The 25,512-nt window shown below is 53.0% G+C and overlaps 1 protein-coding gene across 1 annotated transcript; it reads left to right on the top strand.

Moving 5' to 3' along the window:
- Window positions 1–6,192: 6,192 nt before the first annotated feature.
- DISP2 (dispatched RND transporter family member 2) lies at window positions 6,193–17,174 on the top strand (the record flags this gene model as incomplete). The annotated part of the gene is made up of 8 exons (XM_084239462.1): window positions 6,193–6,440; window positions 10,672–11,001; window positions 11,265–11,294; window positions 11,441–11,564; window positions 11,842–11,957; window positions 12,140–12,267; window positions 12,590–12,687; window positions 13,914–17,174. Exons 1-8 carry the CDS (start codon window positions 6,250–6,252, stop codon window positions 17,172–17,174), a joined length of 4,278 nt encoding a protein of 1,425 aa, XP_084095588.1. The 5' UTR covers window positions 6,193–6,249.
- Window positions 17,175–25,512: the final 8,338 nt, after the last annotated feature.

A 25,512-nucleotide genomic window follows, 5' to 3' on the forward strand; every position in this document is an offset into this window, starting at 1 on the left:
GTGTCTCAGAGCAGTATGGGGCTGTGTGCTATGTGTCTGTATATCTGCCTGCATGTCTGCCCTGCCTCTACTCTTGCACCCCCAATCTCTACTTGAGTTATGAATGAATTTACAGTCTCTGACATGCCAGCCAGAGGATAGAAGGGATTGTATCCAATCCTTTACAGAGCCACCAACTCCAGTCCCTCGAGCACAGTGAACTAAGATGGGGTGAGATAGTCTAAGGCCTGCCTTTCCCCTCCTTCCAAGCCAGATCCAGACTGGTCCTAAGGTTTCCTTTACTGCTCTGTCCCCCAAGTCCAGCCCCATGGATCTCTTTCAGACTCATCATTTATGAAGGATGAGGTTGCAGGAAGGAACATGGCATAACTCAGGAGCTGACCTCAGCTAAATATTTATGTTCCAAATGGGAGGGAGGGAAAGAGGAAGGGAGATTGCCCAATAGGTGCAGAGGGCCTGTCTTGCAAGAAGCTGGGGCTACTGTATTACAGGTGTGTGTGTGTGTGTGTGTGTGTGTGTGTGTACATGTACATGTACATTATTTCTGGTCAGAACCATGAGCCCAGAGAACCCTGACATCAAATATTTGGTCTTTATGTAACCTACTATATTTCAATTTGGGGGTGAGGAAAGGTGAATGTGCTGTGGTATGCTGGGCTCATTCCAGGGTCTTGTGAAACCGTGTGCAGAAGTCAGCCTTGGTTTCCTAATACCTCAGTCCCTCCACCCAATGAGAGCACACTAGTTGGTGAATGAAAAATTGGGTCATGGGCCTCCCTGGTGGTGCAAGGGGTTAAGCACAGTGCTGTGAAGCTATCCGCAGCCTCTGCAGCTGAGTTGATTCCCCCCCACCCTCCCCCCTGCACCCAGGAAGCTATCCACATGTCTCCTGACTCGCCTACTGCTCCCCTCAGCAGTGTGTTTCAGTCAGTCTGTCTGTTCTTTTGCCCACTCTGTCTCTGGTGACTCTGTCTCTGGTGAACCTTTTCACCCCCCTGCACCTCGGCCTGTCCCCCAGTTCTTGTACGCATAAATAAATATATCTTTAAAAAAAAATTGGCTCAGTCCCCAAACCTCCCCCACTCTTCCATCCTGATGGGCTGAGACGGGAACAAGTAGCTAGGACCCCGGAAATCTCTCCATTTACTTGTGCTACAAGGGCAAAGATCTTTGGGTTCCCTGGATCCCCGAGAAGTCCTTATCCACCAACCCCATCCTGTCCTTCCCTGCTCTGGGTGCACCAATCTCACGGATCCTCCCTCTCCCACCTTTATGCCGGTCATCTAGAGAGGCACTAGACTGTAGGGATGAGGTGCCACGGCCTGCCACATGTCGGCACACAGTGTGAGTAATTAACAGAAGTGAAACTCAACCAAGTAGAAATGAATTAATATGCCATTATGAGTCCAGGGGTGGAGGTCAGGGACCAGTGCATGGTGCTTTCATGTCACAGTCTACCTGTACCCTCCAGGTGAGGGAAACTTTTGTGTCCATTCATGACCCATGCGCTGGACCTACTCAGTGCCCATTTCCATGCTGGGAACCAAGCTTAGCCAGAGGGAGCAGTTTTATCCCTTGACACCCTGAAGGTGTTACGTGTGTGTACATCCCTAGGAGAGAAGGAGAGATTGAAAGTTAGATCAAAGTAAGATAAAAAAAAAACACCTGTGGAACCACAGCTGTTGCTCTTGTCACTGCCTGGACTGGCCCCACAAAGATGGAGCCAGGTAGGCACCGTAGCTGAGAGGGTAGTGGTGAAGGCAGGGACAACCACTCAGCCAGATTTCCTGCATCCAAGAGTACGTTTGTGTGCAGGTGGTAAAAGGTTCCAAAATGAAAACAAACCCTCATATTTTATAGAACATTTTACAGTTTAAGAAACATGCTCACACATTTTTCATCTCATTATATTTTTAATCTCAGGAGTAAAATGGACAGGTGCTTGCCCAAGAGTAGACATGAGGCCCAGGGAAGTTAGAGATCATGCTTAGGGGGAGGCCATGGATGTGTGTTTGGATCTGGAGCCCAGAACTCAGCTCGTGGCAGCTATGCCATTGGTCCCCCCCGAAAAAGAGAACAAAAGACCATCCTAATGCTCCAGAAATAGAAATCTTATTAAGTAGGTGATTCCTACTGATGCAACACTTCAGAACACCCAGAACCACTCAGTTTGGTTACTACAAAATGAGCCCACTGGACCCACAGCTCTGTAAGCAAAATGGCCCAACCTAAGTGGACTTCCTGTAGGAAAGCAACACAGGATAGGATCAAGAGAGATTTCCAAGTGGTAGGAGACAAAGTCTGAGAACTGGGACCAGAAGGTCATAAGCACCGCCTTCTCCTGTCCAGGGGGACTAGGCAGAAGTGTAGGCTGACATAAGTGGGATTTGGGGTTGGGGGTCAATAGGGAGGCTAGGTGGAGTCTGCTCAAGATAGAAGCTTGGGAGTCAGGATTTGCCACTGCAGAGTGTTTCCTTTCCTGTCATGGAGTTTGGGAGGGCTGACAACTGCCCTGGAGCACTCAGCCAGCTCTTTATCAAACAGGGATGCACAAAGGAACTTTGTTTTGACTTTTAGTCTATTTCTGTGAGTGAGGGAATGAATGAGGAATGACATCAGGCAAGTGACCAAGTCTGAAGAGCCTGGAGGGGTGGGGGTGAGAGGTACAAAACCAGCCCCAGGGAAAATACGGTTTCTCGCTACAGAACCAAATAACTGAAGCTACTGCTTTTTCCCTTTCCTCTCCCACAGATCCAAAGGTAGGAAAGTTCCTCAGTGATCTCCCCTCTTTCCTTTCCGCTGCCATGTCCTCCAGGCCTCCGGCCTCCTTCCCAGATCTGCAGGGAGCAGCCACCATTTCCCTCCAATGACGAGCTGGGCGCAGGCTCAGGCATGGAGCACACCAACCGGCAGCGCAGAGCTCTTCCACTCCCCACCCCCTGCGGGCTGCAGCCTTCTCAGCTCCTCTCCTGTTTTCCCATCTGTCTCTCTCCTTTCCTCACATCCCCTCCCTGCCCTAGCAGCCCATCCTCTCTCCTGCTGCTTCCCCGCCTGTTCCGAGCTTCTCTGTTTTCCTGGCTACCTTCACAGTCTCCCTGGGTGGCTGGCTTGCTCCCAAGCCCCAACCAAACTGCAGGGCCCCATGACCTGTCTGCCAGAGAAGGGAAATTGCCCACCCTCCTCTCTGGCTATGGCCAGAAAAGACCGAGCGCCTAAGCCTGGAACTAGCCCCACTGAAAAAGAATCCTAGAAGGAGAGGCAGGCGGAGGGGGGGGCATGGGGGTGTGTGTGGAAATGGCTGTTTCCAGGCATCATGGAACCTGGATGGGCTGCTCTAAGCCCTGGAATCTCTCTTCCAATCCAAACCAAACCTTCTCAGGCCCTAGGAGGCAGAAGCAGACGACAGTTATCCAATCCCTAGAGTAGGGGCACAGGCCACCTGTGTCCCCCTGTGCCAGGCACCAGAAGCAAGGCAGTGCGTCTCCTCTTCCCTAGGCCTGTGACAAGAGGCAAAAAAAAAAACAAAAACAAAAAAAAAACCCTCTGTTTTTGGAACCAGGATCGGTTCCAACCAAGGCTCTGTCCAGGCCTCTTCTGGCCGAGGCAGTAAAGCATTGATTTTACTTTCGATTCTCTCTGATGTCTTGAGTCTGGCACCTGGTCAGGCAAGGTCTGGACTCACACACACTCTCACTGTCAGATACACACAACCACTCACACGCAGCCCCTGTGCAGGTTGTGTGCCTAGTAGGCATAATGCCCCACCCTACACCTGCACACGGGCAGCTCTTTATCTGTAAACACCGCAGTGCCCTTCCACATACACTCAGGCACTCACCACCTGTGTGGAGAGCACACGCTCACCTCGCCACTGCTGCTTCCCGCCCCTTCCTCCTCCCCTTCTTCCTCTAGGATTGTGCTCCCACTTCCCTCCTCCCCTGCGTCCTGTGTCCTCCTCGTCCCTTGCCCCCTTGCCCTCAGTGAGCTTGCTCTGCACCTGCTCCCCTCATTTCTAAGTACGAGCAGCCTGCAGTTCCTAGCCTGGCGCGTTTGCTCATCACTCACTCTGTACGGGGTCCCTGGGAGAGAAAAGGGAGCTGATGAGATAATTCTGCGTTAGTTACAGATAAACAGAGGCTCCAGGAGTGGGAGTCATTTGTCAGCTCAGGGACTAGAACCCATTAAACCAAGGCCCCTCCCCTTTTCTCAGTGCTCTGGCTTTGTCAAGGGAAAAGACACAGCGCTGGGAGCAGCCAGTCGCTTGGACCCCTGCCTCCAGCCCCCACCACGGTGTCTGCTAGTGCCCCAAAATCCCGAGTCCTCTATGGTAGTCGGGGCAGGGTGGGTTGGGGTTGGGTATGATTGACACTGAGTTCTGACTCTGATGTTATTCATTTGGTTTTCTACAAGGGTACTACCAGGAGGGAGGGCACCCCCTGGCCACGAAGACCACCCTCCAGGTCACTGTGGGTGCCCCTTTGACCACAGTCTTGGATACTGTCCCTGGAGGAGCTATCCCCAAGGGCTCACCCCTGTGGGCGGCCCCCTGGTCCACTTCACTGAGGAAGCAAAAGAAATAGGACACAAGAATGAGGAGCCCGAGTGGGTTCCCCTGTTGACCTGACAAAATTGTCTGAATCAAAATCATCTTTCCTAATAAAACAGTCTGCTGGAGGCCATATGCTACCCTTAAAAGAGCATCTTCCTTCACATCCAACCTGGCACTCGGGGGCCCAGTGGTCTCTGAGTTCCCTAGTTGTGAAAATGGGGCAGCAGCCAGGAATCCTCAGAAACATGGCTCCGCGATGCCAACAACATATGGTCATATAAGGTCATAACTCCTTTCCCTTGCACTTTTGCTCCAGGCCATCAAAGTGCTGCCACTGTGGCCTCATCACCTCTCCCCCAGCACATACGCTCCTGTGGGCCTTCAAGGTTCTATTTTGTATGCCTCATGCTGCCTCACCTTGCATCCCTGCTGTCCAGATGTCTTTCTCACCATTCCCTGAAAATACATAAAATCTCCCAGTTTCCTCAACTTCGCATAGTTCCACACACCCTGGCACCACCCCCAGGTCAGGAGCGCCTTCCTTCCAGAAGCCAGCTGAGTCTCTACCATCTCCCTGGAGCCTTCCCTAAGGCCCACTGGAAGGGAGAGAGCCTCTCTCTTTGCACACTTCCCTCTCCTCAACTTTTATCAACTATTACATTGGCCTGATCACACCTGGACCAGTGCCAGTTTACAGGCTGGCCTTTTTATCTCGCCAACCAAACCATAAACTGCTTAGGTAAGGTCCATCACTTCTACACCTCTAGAGTCTCTCATTCCCATCCTCTACTGACCTATGTCTGGCTCAGCGTAACATTTGCACACATTTTTAGAGATGCCTGTGCTCTAAAGCCTCCTGGGCCCTGACTCTCTCCCCACCCCCATTTTTCAGCCACTCTCTGCACATTAACCCAGCCTCCTTGCTGCCAAACCCCTTCTGCCCACACTTGGGAACCTTTCCTCACCAACTGCCAGGTTTCTCGCTCTGCCCATATTTATTCTAGTTCTGCCACAGTCCTCCAGTCAGGCCTGTCCACCTCCCTCCCTCACAGCCGTCTCTTCATGGGGGAGTTAGCAAGTTCCCTAGAGGGGCTATTTGGGCACCTCCCAAGCTGAAGTGGGGTGACTATAAGGAATCTGGGGTCACAGCTCCCTCTCCTCTCCCCCGCACCCCACACTTGAATAACAGAATCGGGGCTCCACGACCCAGGTCCAGGTGGAGGTCCCGATGAACCTGAAGAAAGACCCAGTGTGAGCAGGCGCTGAGCTCCGCTGGGCAGAAGGGGGCTCTGAGCAGAGCCGAGAGAAACGTGGGGCTAAAGTGGCCCGACTTCCCCACCCCCCCCTCGGCGTCCCCAGCGGTGGAGAGCGGCGCGGAGCTGTCCCCCCGTCAGGCTGAGGAGTCTGGTGCAAGTTGTGAGGCTCTGCACGCGCGTTGGGTCACGCTTCCTGCTTCCTTCCGAGAACAGCGCTGCCCCCCGAAAGGCCGGTGCGCGAGCGCCGGTCCCCTGCCCGTCCTAACAGAAGCCTCGGATCCGGGGCAGGGGACCGCGCCCCCATGCCCAGGGGTCTGAGCCACCGCGAACCTCCCCGGCCGCGCAGCGGCGCCGCGGGAAGCCCGGCCCCGCCCATCGGCGCCGCGCCCATTGGCTGGGCTCCTCGCCGGCCCCGCCCAGCGACGGCCCGCCCGGCACTGGCGCATGCGCAGGAGCAGCCGCCGCTGCCGCCTCTGCCGCTTCAGCACCAGCGCCCGGACAGCGGCGCCGCCCACGGGCATGGACGCTGCCAGCGGCAGCCCCGGCGGCGGCGGTCCGGCTCCCGGCCGGGGTCCGGAAGGGGAGCAGCGGCCCGAGGGGGAGCCCGCGGCCCCAGACGGCAGCAACCCGGACAGGTAGGGAGGAACGCTCCTCACACCCAGCTCCTGGACCTCCCAGCACCCCCGCCCCAGGTAGCCCCAGTAGCCGCCATATGTTTTCCCATTGATTCCCCAGCCCCTCCCAGAGTCCCCGCCGGAGCCTCCACGCTCCCAGCTCCACTGGCCACGCCCTCACCCTGCGGAATCAATTTTCTTTCTCCCAGGTACCCCTTACTGGGAACCCCCAACAGCCTCACTGCCCCAGAGACCTGCCCCACCCACTATTTCTACCTTAACCCTAAGGCCCTGGGTTCCCACCCCTCCCCCACGGCCCCGGCCTCCCGAGCCCCTCCCTCTAGGCCCTGCCCCTGCGTCTTCCCAGTCAGCCCCAGGCCCGCAGCAGCCTCAGCCCGCGTTTCCAGCGTGCCAGTGTGCTGAGGGCGCGTGTGTGTCGCGGGCAGAAGACTCTCCAAGGTGTGTGTCCTGGGAGGACAGGCACCAGGTCGCCACACCAGGAACTGCCTTTGTCCGTCACTGTCAGTCTCCAGCCTGTCTCCCATGGCTGGCTGCGCACTTGTGGGCTGAGTCCCGCGAGTGGCAACTACCTGCACTCGCTGGAGGCGCTCGGGTGGGCAGGTTCTGAGGGTCAGTCCGTGGTCAATATAGTCCCGGAAGGAGCCACAGACTGCTGGGACAGGAGGACACCTTCCTGCTAGGGTCCAGGTCTCTGCCTCTCCTCTCCCTGCCTCCACCATACTTATGAGGGAACAGCCCAACCAGGTAGCAATATGGCGTAATTTCTGTGCCCTGCCTTGTCTGCCGCCCCCATTCTCCCTCCCCTTACATGACACTGCCTTTCTCTCCTGCCTGGACTGAAATAAGAGGCATGGGGTGGAGGGAGGTAAAGGCAAAGGTGGACACATTGCTCCAGACTGCCCCAATTAAAATATACCTTTCTACCTCAGAGTAAAGAGGAGGCCCCACAAGCAGAGAGAAATATTTTCTTCCCTCTATGGTTAACACAGAGCCTAGATAGATTTAGCCATCTTTCAGATTAAAAGTCACAGAGATTTTTTTTTTTTTCAAGGAAAATGCTTCAGAGGATAGAAGTGTTCCCCGGACCAGGGGACTGCCTGGGACTATGGCCTCACCAAAGAGTTGGGGATGGACAGGGCAGGGACAGTGAAGGGCCAGGATAGGGGCCTGGGGCCAGAAGCATCCTTAGAAGGAAATGGAGAGTTATTTGCTGCTTTGGATATTTTGCCAAGGGTCAGCCCTATCTGGTCTGCTCTCTTCTCCTGAACAGGAGGGTCAGTCTTGGGCACAGAAACCACTTGCTGTCTTCCAGAAATTCCCTGAGACTTCTGGATCCTCTCTGCATTTCTCCAGAGACCCTGCACAGGCAAAGGGACTCGATTCAATTCAGCCCAAGCAGCACAAATCTACTCCTGCTGATCTAAGCAGCACACTGGAGATAGACACACAATGAATAAGACAGCACTGATACACACGTCCACAGAGCTGTTACGAATGCATGGGTTATAGAGCAACTTGAAATAGCTCACCTTTTGTGTTTTTAAAATTACCTTTTTACTTTTCTAGGTGCATGAACTGCTCCCCCCATCTGCCCTGGCCACTGTGTGAGATCACATAGATCGCACATGGTTATGTGCCTAGGGGCCCAGGCTCACAATTAATGCACATGAGGCTTAGGGTGTTTAACTCAGTAAGTATCCTGAGAAAGCAGGGAAGGTATGGGTCTCAACAGCTGTGGCAATGAGGAGAGTTTCAATTCCTTCCCCATTGATAAGGGTGGGCACAGTGAGGTTTGGGAACAGCTGACCCCAGGACCCAGGACAGGGGTGGAAGGGAGAACCTGGGACTAGGGAGACCCCAACGGGGTGTGAAGACTGGAATCCCACTTGCACGGGAGCCACTTCAGGAAGAGTGCACTTGTGAGCTTTAGCAGACTAGTTAAGGGAGAGTGCTCCCTGTCTCAGCAACATGCATCCCCAGAGCTTGGGCTGCCCTTAATGAAAAGGAAGTGGACACTCCCTCAGAGTGGAAGTCTGACTCCTAGGACAAGTCAATGCTCAGGGAGTGCTTTTAGGCCATGCACAGCTGGCTTAGGTAGCCCAGCTGCCTCAATCTCAAAGGCAAGTCCTGTCCTAAAGAGGGAGATCAAGACTAATGGAGAATCTTCATGCCTTTAGGACCCAACTCAGACCAAGTACAGTGCTCAGCAAATGGCAGAAACCCTAAAAATACCCACAGAATAAAAGTATTAAAGAAGATGTCCACACTTACCTAGCTTCCCTGTGGCCCAGGTGATGGTCCCATAGGATCTTTTATCTGCCAGGACACTGGTTGCTTATGTTATTAACTTTGTGTTCACTAAAGACTTGATTTAAAACAACCTTGATCATTTTTTTATTTTTCCAAGCATTGAGTGAGTAAAAAAAAATAAGTATCATTGATTTAAATCATGAAATTAAATTCTGCTGCAGCTTTTCAATAAGAGGAAAGTATAATTATGTATGTAGTGAGATTCTCAAGGTGTGAGAAGTTCTAAAATGGAAATATATTACCTGAGTTGCCTGAAGAGGTCAAAGTGTGAGTATAAATATGCCTCTTAAGTTACCTACTCCCTGCAGCACTGAGTGTGGGAAGGGACAGGAAAGCAAATGTGTCTTCCACACACCAGGCTCCAAGCCAGGCACCTCACATATGTCACATCAGTTCATTCTCATGCCCAAACTGCAGGGGGTGGGGGGCATTATCACCATACCCTCACTCAACAGACCAGGATGCCAATACTCCAAGAACTGTGACTTTCCCAAGGCCCCAGATCTAAAGCATGTTGGAGCCTGGAGCCCACCCCCACTACTCCCCATTTTACTCTCAGCATGAGGGGCATTAACCCCCAGATTGCTGTGCCATCCAGACAGCCTTCTGGGAGGAAGAGGAAGAGCTTGCCTTACTTTTTCCAATTCCTCTACTTGGTCTCTGGGCAGAACCCAGCGTCCATGGGCAACTATACTTGCCACCATAGCAGGGACTCTGGCCCACAGCCCCTTCAGCAGTGCAGCAGCCAGGGTTGGCTCAGCGTAGGTCTGGCTCTCCCATGGCAGCTATGCCAGCTTTGGCAGGCCAGACAAGCCAGGCAGATGGGAGGAAGGAGACAGACTCTGCCAAGGCTGCCCTGCCCACAACCCCTCTGGGAACCCCCACGGCCCTCAGGCACTCTGTTCTGTGACCATCTTCTCCTATCTTTGGTCTGGCAATCCTGCCACTGGGGTGAGACTCCACCTCCCCCTACGCCCAAAGAGTGAGGCTGGGCCCATGCAGAGACCAAGTAGAGGAACTGGGGGGAAAAAAAGACAGGCACCCTCATGAGTCATTTTGTTTGTTTTTTAAGATTTATTTTATTAAAAAAAAGATTTATTTTGTTTATGCATACAAGAAATGGGGTACAGGCTAGAGGGGTGGGGGATGAGAGGATTCACCAGAGAGTGGGGAGCAGAACAGGAGGATCTACTGAAATACACTGCTGAGGGGAGCAGCGGGCGAGACAGGAGAGGTCTGCTGCGCCATGTGGGTAGCTCCCTGGCCTGCTGGAGATCGAACTCATGCTGCAGTGCCTGCCACTTGTTTGATAGCGCTGTCTTTAACCCCTGCGCCACCAGGGAGGCCCTCATGAGTCATTTTGAAAGAGGCCTATTTCAGACTCTCCCTGGGCAAGTTCCTTGGGGTCCCAATGCCCTCTCCCAATTGTGCACACACTTGCTAAGCAAATCTCCTGCCTCTTGGTCCAAGGATGGTGTAAAGGCAGCAGCTGCTTCTGCCAACCTTTTCATGACTATTCCCAACCTCGTCAAAGCTGGGCCTCCTGTAGGGTTGTCCATCCCTCTGTGGTTTCCTCTCTTACAGCATATTGCCCACCTACTCTGGGTGCATTCACGTCTCGCCAAACCTCAGTTTTCATGTCTATAAAATAAGGAAAGTGCTTACTATTGAGGAGTAGACAAGATCATATATGTAAAAGCACATAAGGTGTATGGACAGTTAAGTGAATGAGAAAATGGGCCCCTAGAAGAAGGTTAAGGATGTAGCCCCTGAGCGCCCACCCAACTCGCCTCTCCCCGGGGACTAATACTAGAACCCCCTTGAGCTCCCTTCTCCCTGTCTCTGCTCACTGAACAATGCCAGGGCATGGGTGGCCCACCATCATCCTCACCCCCGTCTTCCCTGCCTCCTCTCTCCCCAGGTCTCAAAAAAAGGCCGTGGTACCTGAGGCCAGCCCAGAGAAAAGCTGCTCCCTCCACAGCTGCCCCCTTGAGGACCCATCCAGTTCTTCAGGACCCCCACCAGCAACTTCTACCCTCCAGCCTGTGGGCCCTTCCAGCCCCTTGGCCCCTTCCAACTTCACCTATCCCCGGGCACCACAAGAATACCGGGGAGGCAGTTCCCTCCCAGGACTTGGGGACCGGGCAGCTCTGTGCTCCCATGGCTCCAGCCTCAGTCCTTCCCCAGCCCCCTCACAGCGTGATGGGGCCTGGAAGCCACCATCTGTGCAGCACCATGTGGTCAGCGTCAGGTAAGGAGGGCCCAGCAGCCTGCCAGTGGCTGCTAGGAGTTGGGACAGAGCTTAAAAGTGAGGCCTGCCATCCAGGGCTCTGTAATCCTTCATCAGAAAGCAGCCCGGATGTCCTCTGCCTCTGCTGGAAGAGGCAGCCAGAACGGAGGAGGAAGTAAGGGTGGTGCTTAGGAGCTGGAAAGCCTAAAAGAATTCTTACCACCTTCTCTCTCTCCCCACCCCCAAGAGGACTTTGACAAGCAAGTGTCTCTTTTCTTCCCCAGGCAGGAACGGGCCTTTCGGATGCCAAAAAGGTGAGACTGGGCATTCTCTGGAACCCTAGGGGTGACCAGGCTGGTGCCCTGTTTAGTCCCACCATCCCTATTGGTGACTCCTAAGCTCAGCCACCCCCTGTCACCCCCCAACACCAAATCAGGTGGGTTCTCTTCCTCTTTCCCAGCTATTCCCAGCTGATTGCCGAGTGGCCAGTGGCCACGCTGCTCCTGTGTCTGGCTGTTATCCTCCTCTGCACCCTGGCTGGACTCTTGGGGAGCCAGCTGCCCGACTTCTCCAAGCCCTTGCTGGTGAGGGGCCAAGGGTAGAGAGGGATGGAGAGGGGAACCCCAGGCCCATATGGGCAACGGTGCTCGGTCTGGGGCAGAAAGTTGGAGCAGACCGAGCCGGGGTGGGATGGCAACGGTGGGCTCTCAGTCTCCAGAGAGTGGGATCGAGTTGATACCCTCATGCAACAAACTAGACAGGTGGGCTGGCCCTCCTGCTCCAGGAGCCCAAGGGGCAAGCGTGAGAAGGGCCGGGGGGACGCTCCCTGTCTGTCTGCTCTTCTCTGCCCTCTCCCTGCAGGGCTTTGAGCCACGGGACACGGACATTGGACGCAAGTTAGTGGTCTGGAGAGCACTGCAGGCCCTCACTGGCCCCAGAAAGCTGCTGTCCCTTTCCCCAGATCTCGAGTTGAACAGGTAACGGGGATCCATCTTTCCGCTGATGGGGAAAAGGGGGGAGGGATGAGGTCTTCAGACGGGACATGAGGTCACCTCCCCAAAGGTGGGTCAGAAGGGCTTGCTGTGGTTCCCCTGAACATGTTGTGGCCCCTAAGCCCTCCACCCCTTGATGGTGCCTGGCACACATCTCTCTACCTCAGCTCAAACCCCCACACCACTGTGAACCCCATACCCTGGAGCAGTGCCCAGGAGGGTGTGATCCGGCCTCGGAGAATGGTGGAGCCCCTGGAAGACAGAGGGCAGGAGAACTTCTTCTGTGGCCCTCCTGGTGAGTGGAAGCCCAGCCAGTTCCTGACCCACTCCTAGAACACACAGAACAAATTTGGACAGGCAGAAAGAGGTGGCTAGCTGGTTATGTTGAAGCCATAGAAGGTGGTTTACAGCTGGATGATGGTGCCTGTGGCAGGTGCTCCAGTCAGGTTGGGCCAAGCTGGGTGGGAGCACAGGGGAGGGATGCCGGCCCAGGTTCAGGCAGCCAAGCACAGATTTCGGGCTCCAGAGAAGCTGAACCTTGGCCCTGGGTTAGCATCTTCCCTTTGGTGAGCCCAGTACCCAGGGCCAAAGGGCTGAGCTCTGGGGGTGTGTTGCAGAGAAGAGCTATGCACAGCTGGTGTTCATGTCCACCTCAGCCGGCAGCCTGTGGAACCTGCACGCCATCCACTCCATGTGTCGCATGGAACAGGACCAGGTGAGCTGGCTGGTGGGTGTCAGGGTCTGGGGGGGCAGGCAGTGAGCCAGGGATAGCCGGAACTGATCCCAAGGAAATGCAGCTGAGCTAGGGCTGCAGGGTGGACAGGGGAGAGCATTCCCTGCTTAGGGAATAATTCTGACCTAGCTAAGAAGCCCTCAGTTGGGGTGGGGAAAGAAGAGACAGCCATTTGCAGATCAGCCAAGACACAGGTATTGGCAGAAAGCCCAAGGATTTTCAAAAGGTCCTGAAAAAAGAACCTCAAAAGCTATGGAGGAGGTCCTGGTCCAAGGCCCCCAAAACCCTATGAAGCCAGTGCACTCGTGCTTACTGACGAATCACATACAATAGCATCTGAAGACAGGTTTGCTGCTAAAAGCACTGTGGATGCCACAAAGCAGCCCCAGCTGCTCACTTCACACAAGGGTGTTCCAAGTATCAAAGGATATGTGCTGTGGAGTCAGATGCCTGAATTCCAGACCAGCTCTCATGCGCCCGAGCTGTGTGACTTCAGGCACCTTTCTTAACCTGTCAGTGCCTTGGTCTTTGTATATATAAAATGGGGATAATGATGATACTTTCCTCATTGGGATGTTGTGACAATTAAAAACAGAATTTCTAAAAAACAGAGCATGATGACTGGAAAGAGTCATTTCTCGATAAATGTTACCATTGTCACCATAATCTCAGGTCCAAGGCCATACAGCCATGTGGTGACTCTGATTCCCATTCCAGTGCCCTCTGCGCTACGCCAGCTGCTATGGTGCCAGCAACAGGAGGGGAGAACAGGAGTCATGAAACAGCCCTCTCCTTCCGAGGGTTTAAGCAGCCCAGTGAACAGACATAGGTGGTTAGGGTTTGGCAGTGACCCCAGTCCTGGCTTTCACTTTCCCCACAAGTTCCTGGACCCGTATGGCTGCCTCCTCCACTCCCACTGCTGGTTGAGATAGTGCAGGATTGGGGTGTGCTCTAGGACCCTTAAGTCAGGACCTCTTAGGCTGAGGCCTTGGGAAGCATCCCTGAGGTTCCTCTTTGATGGAGTCAAGATGTAGCTGCTGGCACCCAAGCCAGGAACCAAAGGCAGCTCTTAGACAAGCCAGTTCTGCCGCGCTGTCAAAATATCTGCCTCTGCCCTGCAACTCGAAAGGTGAGAGGAACTCAGACATCTGGGCAATCTGCATCCCTGGGCTGCCCCTGAGCTCTCTCCTGCTGTGTGTGCCTTACAGATCCGCTCCCATGCCCGCTTTGGGGTGCTGTGCCAACGTACAGCAACCAACGAGTGCTGCCCCAGCTGGTCCCTGGGCAACTATGTGGCCGTGCTCTCCAACCGCTCCTCCTGCCTGGAGACCACCCAAGCAGATGCAGCCCGCACACTCGCCCTGCTTCGGGCCTGTGCCCTCTACTACCACCGTGGTGCCCTGGTGCCCTCTTGTCTAGGACCTGGGCAAGACAAGCCTCCAAGCTGTGCCCAGGTCCCCATCAAGTGCTCTCGGAGTAGCGCCATCTACCAGCTCCTTCACTTTCTGCTTGACCGGGACTTTCTGAGTCCCCAGACTGCTGACTACCAGGTACCCTCCCTCAAGTACAGCCTGCTCTTCCTGCCCACCCCAAAGGGTGCCTCCATGATGGGCATCTACCTGGACCGCTTGGCGGCCCCCTGGGGGCTGTCTGACAACTACACATCCATCACGGGCATGGACCTGGGCCTCAAGCAGGAGCTGCTGAAGCACTACCTAGCCCAGGACACGGTCTACCCCTTGCTGGCCCTGGCTGCCATCTTCGTCAGCATTGCCCTCTACTTGCGGTCACTCTTCCTCACGCTCATGGTGCTGCTGGGGGTGCTGGGCTCCCTGCTGGTTGCCTTCTTTCTTTACCACGTGGCTTTCCGCATGGCCTACTTCCCCTTTGTCAATCTGGCAGCCCTTGTCCTGCTCAGCAGCGTCTGCGCCAACCACACGCTCATCTTTTTCGATCTGTGGCGCCTCAGCAAGAGCCAGCTGCCCTCCGGGGGCCTGGAGCAGCGCGTGGGCCGCACCATGCACCATTTTGGCTACCTGCTGCTGGTCTCCGGCCTCACCACGGGGGCGGCTTTCTACGCCAGCTACCTGAGCCGCCTGCCAGCCGTGCGCTGCTTCGCCCTCTACATGGGCACGGCTGTGCTGGCGCACTTGGCGCTCACGCTGGCCTGGCTGCCCTCCTCCGCCGTGCTCCACGAGCGCTACCTGGCGCGAGGCTGCGCGCCCGGGGTGCAGGGCGCTTGGGGGGGCAGCGCGCCCCGGCGGCTGGCGCTGGCGCTGCACCGGCGGCTCCGCAGCCTCCGCAGGGCGGCTGCCAGCACCTCCCGCCTGCTCTTCCAGCGCCTGCTGCCCTGCGGCGTCATCAAGTTCCGCTACATCTGGATCTGCTGGTTCGCGGCACTGGCTGCAGGGGGCGCCTACATCGCGGGCGTCAGCCCCCGCCTCCGGCTGCCCACGCTGCCGCCGCGCAGCGGCCAGGTCTTCAGGCCCAGCCACCCCTTCGAGCGCTTCGATGCAGAGTACCGCCAGCAGTTCCTGTTCGAGCGTCTGCCTCAGGGCGAGGGCAGCCATATGCCTGTGGTTTTGGTGTGGGGCATCCTGCCCGTGGACACTGGTGACCCCCTGGATCCTCGCAGCAACACCTCCCTAGTGAGTGACCCTGCCTTCTCAGCCAGCAGTCCCGAGGCGCAGCGCTGGCTGTTGGCCCTCTGCCACGGAGCCCGTAATCAGAGCTTCTTTGGCGTCCAGCCGGAGGGTTGGCCCACACTATGCTTCGTGGAGGCCCTCCAGCTCTGGATGGAGAGCCCAGGTTGTGCCCGCCTAGGGCCAGGCCTCTGCTGTAGGCACTCGGACTTCCCCTGGGCACCCCAGCTCTTCCTGCATTGCCTCAAGATGATGGCACTGGAACAAGGCCCAGATAGCAGCCGTGACGTGGGACCCCGCTTCAATACCCAGGGCAACCTGGCTGCCCTGGTCCTACAATTCCAGACCAGCTTCCTGTACAGTCCTGACTACAGCCAGGCCCACCACTTCTACACTGAGATCAGCCACTGGCTGGCGGCAGAGCTGGGGCGGGCCCCTCTGGGCCTCCGCAGAGGTTGGTTCACCAGCAAACTGGAGCTTTACAGCCTGCAGCACAGCCTGAGCACAGAACCTGCTGTGGTGCTGGGCCTGGCTCTGGCGTTGGCCTTTGCCACACTCTTACTGGGCACTTGGAACGTCCCACTGAGCCTGTTCTCCGTGGCAGCTGTGGCAGGCACCGTGCTGCTCACAGTGGGGCTCCTGGTGCTCCTGGAATGGCAGCTCAACACTGCCGAGGCCCTCTTTCTCTCTGCCTCGGTGGGACTCTCCGTGGACTTCACTGTCAACTACTGCATCTCCTATCACCTGTGCCCACACCCCGACCGCCTGAGTCGTGTGGCCTTCTCGCTGCGCCAAACCAGTTGCGCTACGGCGGTGGCGGCTGCAGCGCTATTTGCGGCTGGCGTGCTCATGCTGCCTGCCACCGTGCTGCTGTATCGCAAGCTGGGCATCGTCCTCATGATGGTCAAGTGTGTCAGCTGCGGCTTCGCCAGCTTCTTCTTCCAGTCTCTATGCTGCTTCTTTGGGCCAGAGAAGAACTGTGGGCAAATCCTCTGGCCTTGTGCCCACCTACCGTGGGATGCTGGAAACAGGGAGCCCAGTGGGGAGAAGGTAGGCCGCCCACGACCAGGGCCGGGGGGAGGGGTGCCTGGGTCCTGCTCAGAGCAATATGAGCTACAACCCCTGGCACGGCGCCGGAGCCCCAGCTTTGACACCAGCACAGCCACCAGCAAGCTGTCCCACCGGCCCTCTGTGCTCTCTGAGGATCTGCAGCTCCATGACGGCCCCTACTGCTCCCGGCCCCCACTGGCCCCTGCCTCCCCAAGAGAGCTGTTCCTGGACCACCAGGCAGTCTTCAGCCAGTGCCCAGCCCTGCAGACCTCCTCGCCGTATAAGCAGGCTGGCCCCAGCCCCAAAACCCGGGCCAGGCAGGACTCCCAAGGGCAGAAGACTGAGCCCATACAGGCCTCACCTGAAGCCCCAGCCAACTCCCCCAAGCCCAAGGCTTCAGTGCCTCCTGAATGCCTCTGCTCCTCTGCCAGCACCCTGGAAGGGCTCAGCGTCTCCGATGAAACCTGCCTGAGCACCTCTGAGCCCAGTGCCCGTGTGCCAGATTCCATGGGTGCCTCCCCAGAGGACCTGGACGAAACTGAGCAAACTGTACCTGAGCGCGGCCTGCTGAATGGGAAGCGGGACACCCTGTGGCTGGCGCTGAAGGAGACCGTGTATGATCCATCACTGCCTGCCTCCCACCAGAGCAGCTCGTCCTGGAAGGGCCGTGGGGGGCCGGCAGATGGCAGCCCTGTGGTGCTGCCCAACAGTCAACCAGATCTGCCAGATGTTTGGCTGCGCAGGCCCAGCACCCACACTTCAGGCTACAGTAGCTGAGGAAGGCCAGGGAGGCCAGACCTCGGCGCAGAAGCCCGTCATGGGTGACATGGCAGGTGCAGTGCCAGGCTGGCGCCTATTTCCCCATAACAGCATGGCAGGGTCTCACTCTTCAGCTGTGGATTTTAAACCCTGCCAGATGTTCTAGCCTCAATGCAGGCTGCTACTTACTGTCTATATCTGGAGGATTTAGCGAGGAAGGTAACTCTCCATGTGACCTGCTGAGGGCTCCTCAACCCCTACAGTGCCAACCAGAACCCACTTCTGGAAGGGGGGAGCCCACATGTGTAGCTCCAGGCATCAGAGGAGGCTGACCTGGCCCCCACCCCAAGTGACAAGAAGCTCAGTCGAACTGAGGGCCCCAGTCCTTGGGACCCTGCCAGGATACCTCACAAACCACCAGAGCCCCCCAGGAATCTCAGCAGCCTCCTGGGCCTCACACCCTTCAGGGGCTCTTATCAGAACATTTCTCTTTAGGGAATGTCTGTGGGTCAGAATTGGGCCTGTTCCCCCATCCTGAGCTGCCCTGCCCCCCTCACACTCTTCAGTCTGACCAGGAACTCAAGGGCAGGCAGAATGGTTGCTGGAAGTGAAGCAGAAGAAGGGATGGTCAGCCTCGGAGCATCCCTAAATTGCAGGTTAGGGCCTTGTAGGAAGCAGGCTCTGGTGCTCTCCTCATTCACAAACAATAAGAACCTTTTACCTCCCTGCATCTTTTAGTTTACAGGACCCTTCCATACACATTATCTCCTTCCAATCTCACTATTTCCTTGTGGGATAGCCTGTAGCTGGCCAGGTGCTTTTGCCCCCAATTTATAGGCAAAAGAGTTGAGAGTAAGTGAAGATTAAGTGACTTGCGCAAAGTCACATAGCTTGCACATAGCAGAGCAGGATTTCTATCTCACACCTCCTCCCGGCTACCTGCCTAGAGGACATGGCCTGTAGAGGTCTTGAGCTTTCACCTCTGCATTCTCCTGCAACCTGCCTTCTCAGGTGCCTGAGGAAAGTCCCCTCCCTCCTCCTGTTAGGCCTCCAGCTCCAGAGAGAGCTACTCTGAGCAAACCCTGGCGTTCCTTCGTGCTGCCCTCCAGATCCAGCTGATTCACATACCATCCATGGGGAAGTCTGGTGGGGCTGGGACTGATTCCCAGGTTGAAGGTCAAGCATGGCCACAGGCTATGGACAACCTATGCCAGGAGAGGAACTGAGGGCAGTAGAGGTTGGCCAGAGTTCAGTGAAGGCAGGGGTTCGGGCCCGTTAGGGCCTGAGGCCCTGTTGAGGAGTGTGGGTCTGAAGCTGTTCCCCAAGTCACGGGGACTTGTCCTGCCCTGACAATGGGTCTTTCCTGGAGTACTCAGCAGACCAAAGACTCATTCGCCCTCCCCCAAGCAGAGTCTCCATGGAAGGTTTTATCCAATGGGGAATAGGGGACCCTTGGAGCATCCACAAGTTTACTGACTATCTGCTGTGCATATGGCACTAGAGAACAGAAGCACGAGAGGAAAATGGACCACCTGTCCCCAAGGAACTCACCTTCTAGCTGGGCAAACAGCTCACACATACCTGCAGGCATCAGTCATCAACGGCACCATGCAGTGTGTGCTGAGAGCCGGATGCCGGTCAGTATTGAGAGTCGTCAGTATTGCTCCGGAGCTCACCTATCTGGGACTTGATAACCAGGAAAGCTTCCTGGAGGAGGAATGACTTGGGCTGGGTTTCAGAAGTCCAAGTATCTCAAACCATCATCCATTCTGGCAGTTTTCAAACTGTGTGGCCTCAGGACCCTTTCTCCAAAGAATCCTTGTGTGGCAACACACTATATAAAACAGATTTTGAAAAGCAGAGCACCTCCTTTGGTAGGTGCTGGCTGGGGGAGTTTAGAGCAGCTCAGTTTCCCTTTCTACTGCAGCTCCTTAGGGTCTCCACAGAACCCTCAAATTCCAGGCATCTCCATAGAATGTGGTATGAAAAAGCCGTTTTGCAGATGAATATCACAAAGGGAGGGGATTTTTCTAGAGCCAGTCTGAAGCAGAACTGGAGGCAAACCCAGGGGTTTTGTTTTGCTTTTTCCCTATACAGTCGAGCCCTCACTCCCACCCCAATTAGCCCATGAAAAATGGGGCAGAAACCCAAATGAGACACAGGAGCGTGGAAGAGGCAGAAGACCATGGCAGGAGTGACAGGATAAGTTGCTGATTAAACCATGTGACTCCTGACACTGGGGAGGAGAGGGGAGTGACTAGGACCTAAGTTGGATCTCCTCTCCTCCCCTGCCCCCGCCCCCCTTGCGAATCTGTCTGAAGCAACTTTTCTCTCTTCCTGGCCAAGTGGAACTCAGCTGCCAGGGCCTCCGGCTGTTCCTCAGGGTCCTGGCTTCTCCCAGCGTGGACTGTGTTCCTCTGTTGTCACACAGCCAAGCCAAGAGAGCTCTGGTCTCGTCTGGGACAATGAGTCAGAGGGATGAGGTGAGCCCTTCCACCTGAGCATAAGTAGCAGTCTGTTCTTGACTCAAAAAAGAGTCTAGCATATGAGTTGCTTCTTGGCCAGTCCCAGAGGCCCTTCTGTTCCATGTTATGGCAGGGCCAAAAAGAACCTGTTCCTCTGTGCCCTCTTACATGTCTTGCAAAGGGACATTGTGTCAAGCACCGGAGCTTCAAAAACTTTGCCTGAAAACAAATGTTTGAGTACAGAGGGATGGGGGTGGGGGAATTCAGGCACAGCCGAGGGCCCTACTCTGGGATTTCTGGGCCCCACTCTTACAGGCCAGGGCTACGCAACTCTGCAGGAAGAGAGACGTGCCAGAGCAGCTGAGGTACGAACTGGATTTGTTCTTTATACGGCTGGCCCCAGAGGGCTAGAAGCAAATTGAAGGACTAGAGGTAAACTAAAACATCACCTCATGCGCGGGGTGGCCCAGCCCACATCAGTGGATAATTCAGCCCACCTCTGTAGCCCCCGTTTTGGAGAGTGGGATTAAAACATTTTCAATTTCCTTTGCATCTCAGAACTATTCACTTTATTGTTAGTATGGGTGGTTACAAGGAGTGTGTGGCCTTGGAGAGCCTTAGAAGCATGCTTTGAAAGCAGGGGAAAACCAGTTAAAGCATCCATGTTTGTTCTGGAAAACCTAAGAAATGGTTTCTTCCCACTGAGACACTTTGAGAGAGAATTACATTGACATTCATTTGGGTCTTCAGATCATTTCTCTTATTTGTGCTACAGATCCTTGAACTCACCCTCAGAGTATTATAGGTATGTGAACTGTATATTATTAAATATAACTTGGTGTAGTTTGCTACTATGGAAAAAAACATCCCTCTGTGATTGTGGCACTTTGGGGACTTCGAGGGAGACGGTATTAGACAGAAATAGATTTGACTGGTAGAATCTTAGATTTTTCTGGCACATGGCATATCCCGCACCATGATATTCAGGCAATATCCCAGCGGAGCCCGATTCTGAAGGAGACATCTCACATGAAATAGATAAGCTAAACTTCCTCACCCCCTCCAGTTCATTCCACTCTTCTCCCTGTGCATGCTGGGCCAGGGAGGCAGGTAAAGGGTATAAGGAGAGAGGAGACATTGGTTAACAGTCATCACCTGTTGTCACCTCTCATCACCTGAGAGTTTCCAATCTCTCCTCATGGTGGCTTTGTCCCAGAATTTCACAATACATGTGGGCAATGATCAGCTAGCTCTCTGGCACCCCATGCTTTGTGTCACGATCCCATTTACCTGTGGATAGGAAAAACAGACATTCCTCACCCTTGCTACTCTCACCCTTATTCACAGGGATGACTGTAACTCAAGGACTGGGGGTGTTTATGCTTAAGAGAAGAAATTGTCACCCACTTCGCTGGGAAGATGACAAACAAAAGAAAGCCACTACGCATTATGTAAATGTCTGGCTGTCCAAGTCATAGAGTGCTGAGAATGCTGGAAGGACCTTGATAAATTTATAATTACTATGAGGCTTCTGTGTGAATATTCACCTTCTACCTCAACATAGGGAAAAGAGCAGCATTTTACCAAATTCACTAACATCAAAGCTTTAGTGTTGCTACTGGAAATCACGTAACTGGGCAGATGGATGTTGTTTTGTGTTCATGACCACCAACCTCAGCTGACCCCTTGACCCTGTCTAGCTATTGTAGTTTCCATTCTAATTATTAGTTTCCATTCTTTGCAATGCCCATTTCATACTTGATCATTCTCTCCTCACACCCACACTTTCAGTAGACAAAAAAAAAGTCATTCTTCAGTAAAGAAAACTGGCAGTATCAGAAAGAAATCTCCTCACCTCCAAGGCATCAAGTCCCCAACTTACTTTCCCCTGCTCCTGCCTGCTTCTTTTTCCATCCCTTCCATTACATTGAAGGAAGCAGTAATGGCTCCAATGACTTCAAACAGTTGGCATCAAAGGCCTTCAACTAGGGCTTGCATTCCTACAGGGACATGAAGATTTTCTAGGCAGTAGCTACAACAGATAGTTTGAAGGAAATCAATTTCCAGAGCTTCCGTCTTTGTGTGTTCTCCTATTGATCAGACTAAGAAGGAGTCTTGCATCTGCCTGCACTCCCCTTCCCCAGCTGACCCCCACCCTTCTAAATCCTGCAGTCTGCTTTATAAAAAATAAATAAAAGGTCTACTTGAGAATGCACTGCTTAAGGAAATCCTTGTGAGGACAATACCTACAGAGCTTCTAGGAGATATTTTGAAGGGTGCGGCCCTCAGGCTCAATTCTGCACATTCCCCACCTAATAATTAAAATTCAAAAATGTGAGGTTGATGTAGTATGCCTATTAATCGCGTTTATTTGAAATTGAAAAACAAAATCCAACTTTTTCTGAGAAAGTCAGTCTGCTTTGCCTCATGGGTTTGACAGCAAGGAATGGCTTTGCAAATGGAATATGTGGTGGGTGATTCCAAAACTGGAATTATTGAAACCTTCAATTCCATGATTTGAACAAAAAAGTATATTTAAAGTACATATACACCTTCCCCTTCCAGCCAAGATGGAGTAGCAAGTCCCAGATTAATGCTCCTTCCTGAAATAATCAGCCCAACAGGGCAAAAAAAAAAAAAAAAAAAAATGCATAAAACCAATTGCATGACAATGGACATTAGAGGGCAAGGGACAATGATCCCAGAGAGGAGAGAAACAAGTGGGATGAACCCTGCAATTGTTCTAGTTTACTGCTTGAGAGCATTTCCAGGACATTATCCAGAGAGGGAGCCCAGAGGCAGAGCAATGCCTCTGCCTTAGCAATTCCTGAGCTAAGGAAATAGTGTTAGCGGATAGAAGGAGGGCTACCCCAGACCCCCAATCTTGTATACTCCAAAGGGGTCCGGCCATCCATGTGCACAAAGACAAGGGAGACTTAGTGTAAAACAACTTTAATATGATTAATGTGCATAGAGAAAGGAAGGAAGAAAGGATAATAATTTCCCAATAGAATACTGAAGTGAAGTTAACCAGCCCCTTGTGGGTAAACGCCCAGCCAAACAAGGTTGTCCTGAAGCAGGGCTGCTGAGGCCCAAAAGCTCTCCACAAGTCTAAGGCACCTTCTGACAGGGAACCATAGGAAGGTGGGGGGAGGGGTCAGGCACATCTGGGACAAAAGAAGCAAAAGCAAAGTACAAATCCAGATAACAACTGCCAGGTGTCAGCCTCCCCTCACGTTTGTCACTCATGTCACTCTCAAGAAGGAAGCCGGCCCTTCTCCACTGGTCTCTCCCTGTCTTTGCTGAGCCCATTTGCCTGCTGTGTTACACAGCTTCACCCGGCTCTTTGTTCAGCTCAGCTCCTCACTTCTTTCTTTCTTTCTTTCTTTCTTTCTTTCTTTCTTTCTTTCTTTCTTTCTTTCTTTCTTTCTTTCTTTCTTTCTTTCTTTCTTTCTTTCTTTCTTTCTTTCTTTCTTTCTTTCTTTCTTTCTTTCCTTCTTTCCTTCTTTCCTTCTTTCCTTCTTTCCTTCTTTCCTTCTTTCCTTCTTTCCTTCTTTCCTTCTTTCCTTCTTTCCTTCTTTCCTTCTTTCCTTCTTTCCTTCTTTCCTTCTTTCCTTCTTTCCTTCCTTCCTTCCTTCCCTTCCTTCCTTCCTTCCTTCCTTCCTTCCTTCCTTCCTTCCTTCCTTCCTTCCTTCCTTCCTTCCTTCCTTCCTTCCTTCCTTCCTTCCTTCCTTCCTTCCTTCCTTCCTTCCTTTCTTTTTACTTTTTAAAAAGACAGGGATACTAGGAAAAGGAAAGAAAAAGACACTTGCACAGACACAGCAGGCAGAAAGGGAAAAGAAACACCTCCTTTGGGCCTCCCTGGTGGTGCAGGCGGTTGAGCACTGCACTGTGAAGCTGTCCGCACCCTCTGCAGCACGGGTTCGATCCCGGCAGGCCGGGAATCCCGCATGGCGAAGCAGACCTCTCCTGTCTCGCCCGCTGCTCCCCTCGGCAGTGTATTTTGTCAGTCTGCCTGTTCTGTTCCCCACTCTGTCTCTGGTGAATCCTCTCACCCTCCCATGCGTCTGGCCTGTACCCCGGTTCTTGTATAAAAACAAATAAATCTTTAAAAAAAGAAACACCTGCTTAGTCACAGGCTGTATTTTGCCGGTGGAGAAATTGAATTTCTGCTCCTCATTAAGTGGTTCAGGGAACGTGGACTCTTTCCTTTTTACGGCCATGCCTGTTCATGGGACCGAGTACTGGAGAGAAGAAATGTGCTAAAGAGAATTGTGGAGTACATAACTGTGTGGATAGAGTCACTATTATGTGTTGGGAGGACACTGAGAGTTTTGAAAATGATACACTTGAAGTTCTTCTGAGACATTCTAAAGGAGCTCTCTAGCAGGAATTTGGAAATACAGGCTTTGCGCCCAGAGGACAGTGCGGGTTGGAGAAATACTCGTAGGAGTATTTCTAAATACTTCTAAATAAGTAACAATGGCCCTTGTTATTTACCAGAGCATTGCTCATTGTGCAAATGTGTGGAAAGTACTTGAGACCAAGGAAAAAAAACACCCCAAAAGATAAGAGGGAACGGTAGCCAATAGTGACTGGAATGGTACCAGTTCACATTGCACAACTGGAAAACTTCATGGTTCGTGGAACATTAGAGTTACCAAAAAGGTTTTGCCTCAATTGTGGCAACTTGTTAGCCCTACTAATTTAAACACTGCTTGTCCCCATCTAATAAATGTCAAAAACAAGACTTGTTTCTAAGTAATATAACTACATCCCAGACCAAAACTCGAGAATATTTATAGGAATACAAAAATACCCAACACCCAAAAATGTAAAATGTCAATGTCTGGAATCTAATAAGAAAAGATTATTAGTCATGCAAAGAAGCAGAAAAATATGACCCATAATGAGGAGAAAACTCAATAGAAACCAACTCTGAATTCACACTTATGTAAGAATTAGCAGACTAGGCTCTCAAAATGGTTATAACAGTATTCCATATTCATTAGCTAAGAAGAGCCTTGGGAGAGTCGATAGACAGACAGACAGTCAAATTGAACATGTAGAGATGAAAACCAAAATGTCTGAGATGAAAAATAACTACATGGAATTAATAGTTTAGGGGCCTCCTTGGTGGGGCAAGTATTTAAGCACAGCACTATGAAGCTATCCGCAGCCACTGCAGCACAAGTTCGATCCCCAGCCAGGGAAGTGACCCGCATGGCTCAGCAGACCTCTCCTGTCTTGCCTGCTGCTCCCCTCAGCAGTGTGTTTCAGTCAGTCTGCCTGTTCTGCTCCCCACTCTGTCTCTGGTGAATCCTCTCACCCTCCCACACCTCTGGCCTATACCCTAGTTCTTGTATGCATAAATAAATCAATCTTTAAAAAAAGATAGTTTAGACAACACAGGAACAAAAAGATAAGTGAACTTGCATACAGGCTCCTTTGATCCTCTCCTCTCCCTCCTGGAGCATCCTTTTCTTCCTCTCAGCTGGCTTGTTCCCCATCCGCAGGTGTGTCCACCTTCAAAAAAAATCTTTCCTTAACTCCCACAATTCATCTCCAGCTACTGCCCAACTGATCTACTCCAGTCACAAAGCTGTCATCTTGACTTATCTCTTGCATACTCAACCTGTGGCTTGAGTATGTGGCTTCCACCCAAACCGGTCCACTAGAACTCCTCTTGTTATACCCCTCTATGATTTCTTGGTTGCTAAATCTCATCTTGCTTAAACATTCAGTTATTTTCAAGACTATACCACTGCCTTCTTCAGGAGCTACCACTTCCTCCTCCTTGGCTTCTAGGACACCATCCTTTTTTTTGTTTGTTTGTTTTCTTCTCACCTCTCTGACACCTCTATTGTGTTTTGTTTCTTATTGAAGTTAAC

The sequence above is a fragment of the Talpa europaea genome (genome assembly GCF_964194135.1).
Source record: "Talpa europaea genome assembly, chromosome: 8".
NCBI lineage: Eukaryota > Metazoa > Chordata > Mammalia > Eulipotyphla > Talpidae > Talpa > Talpa europaea.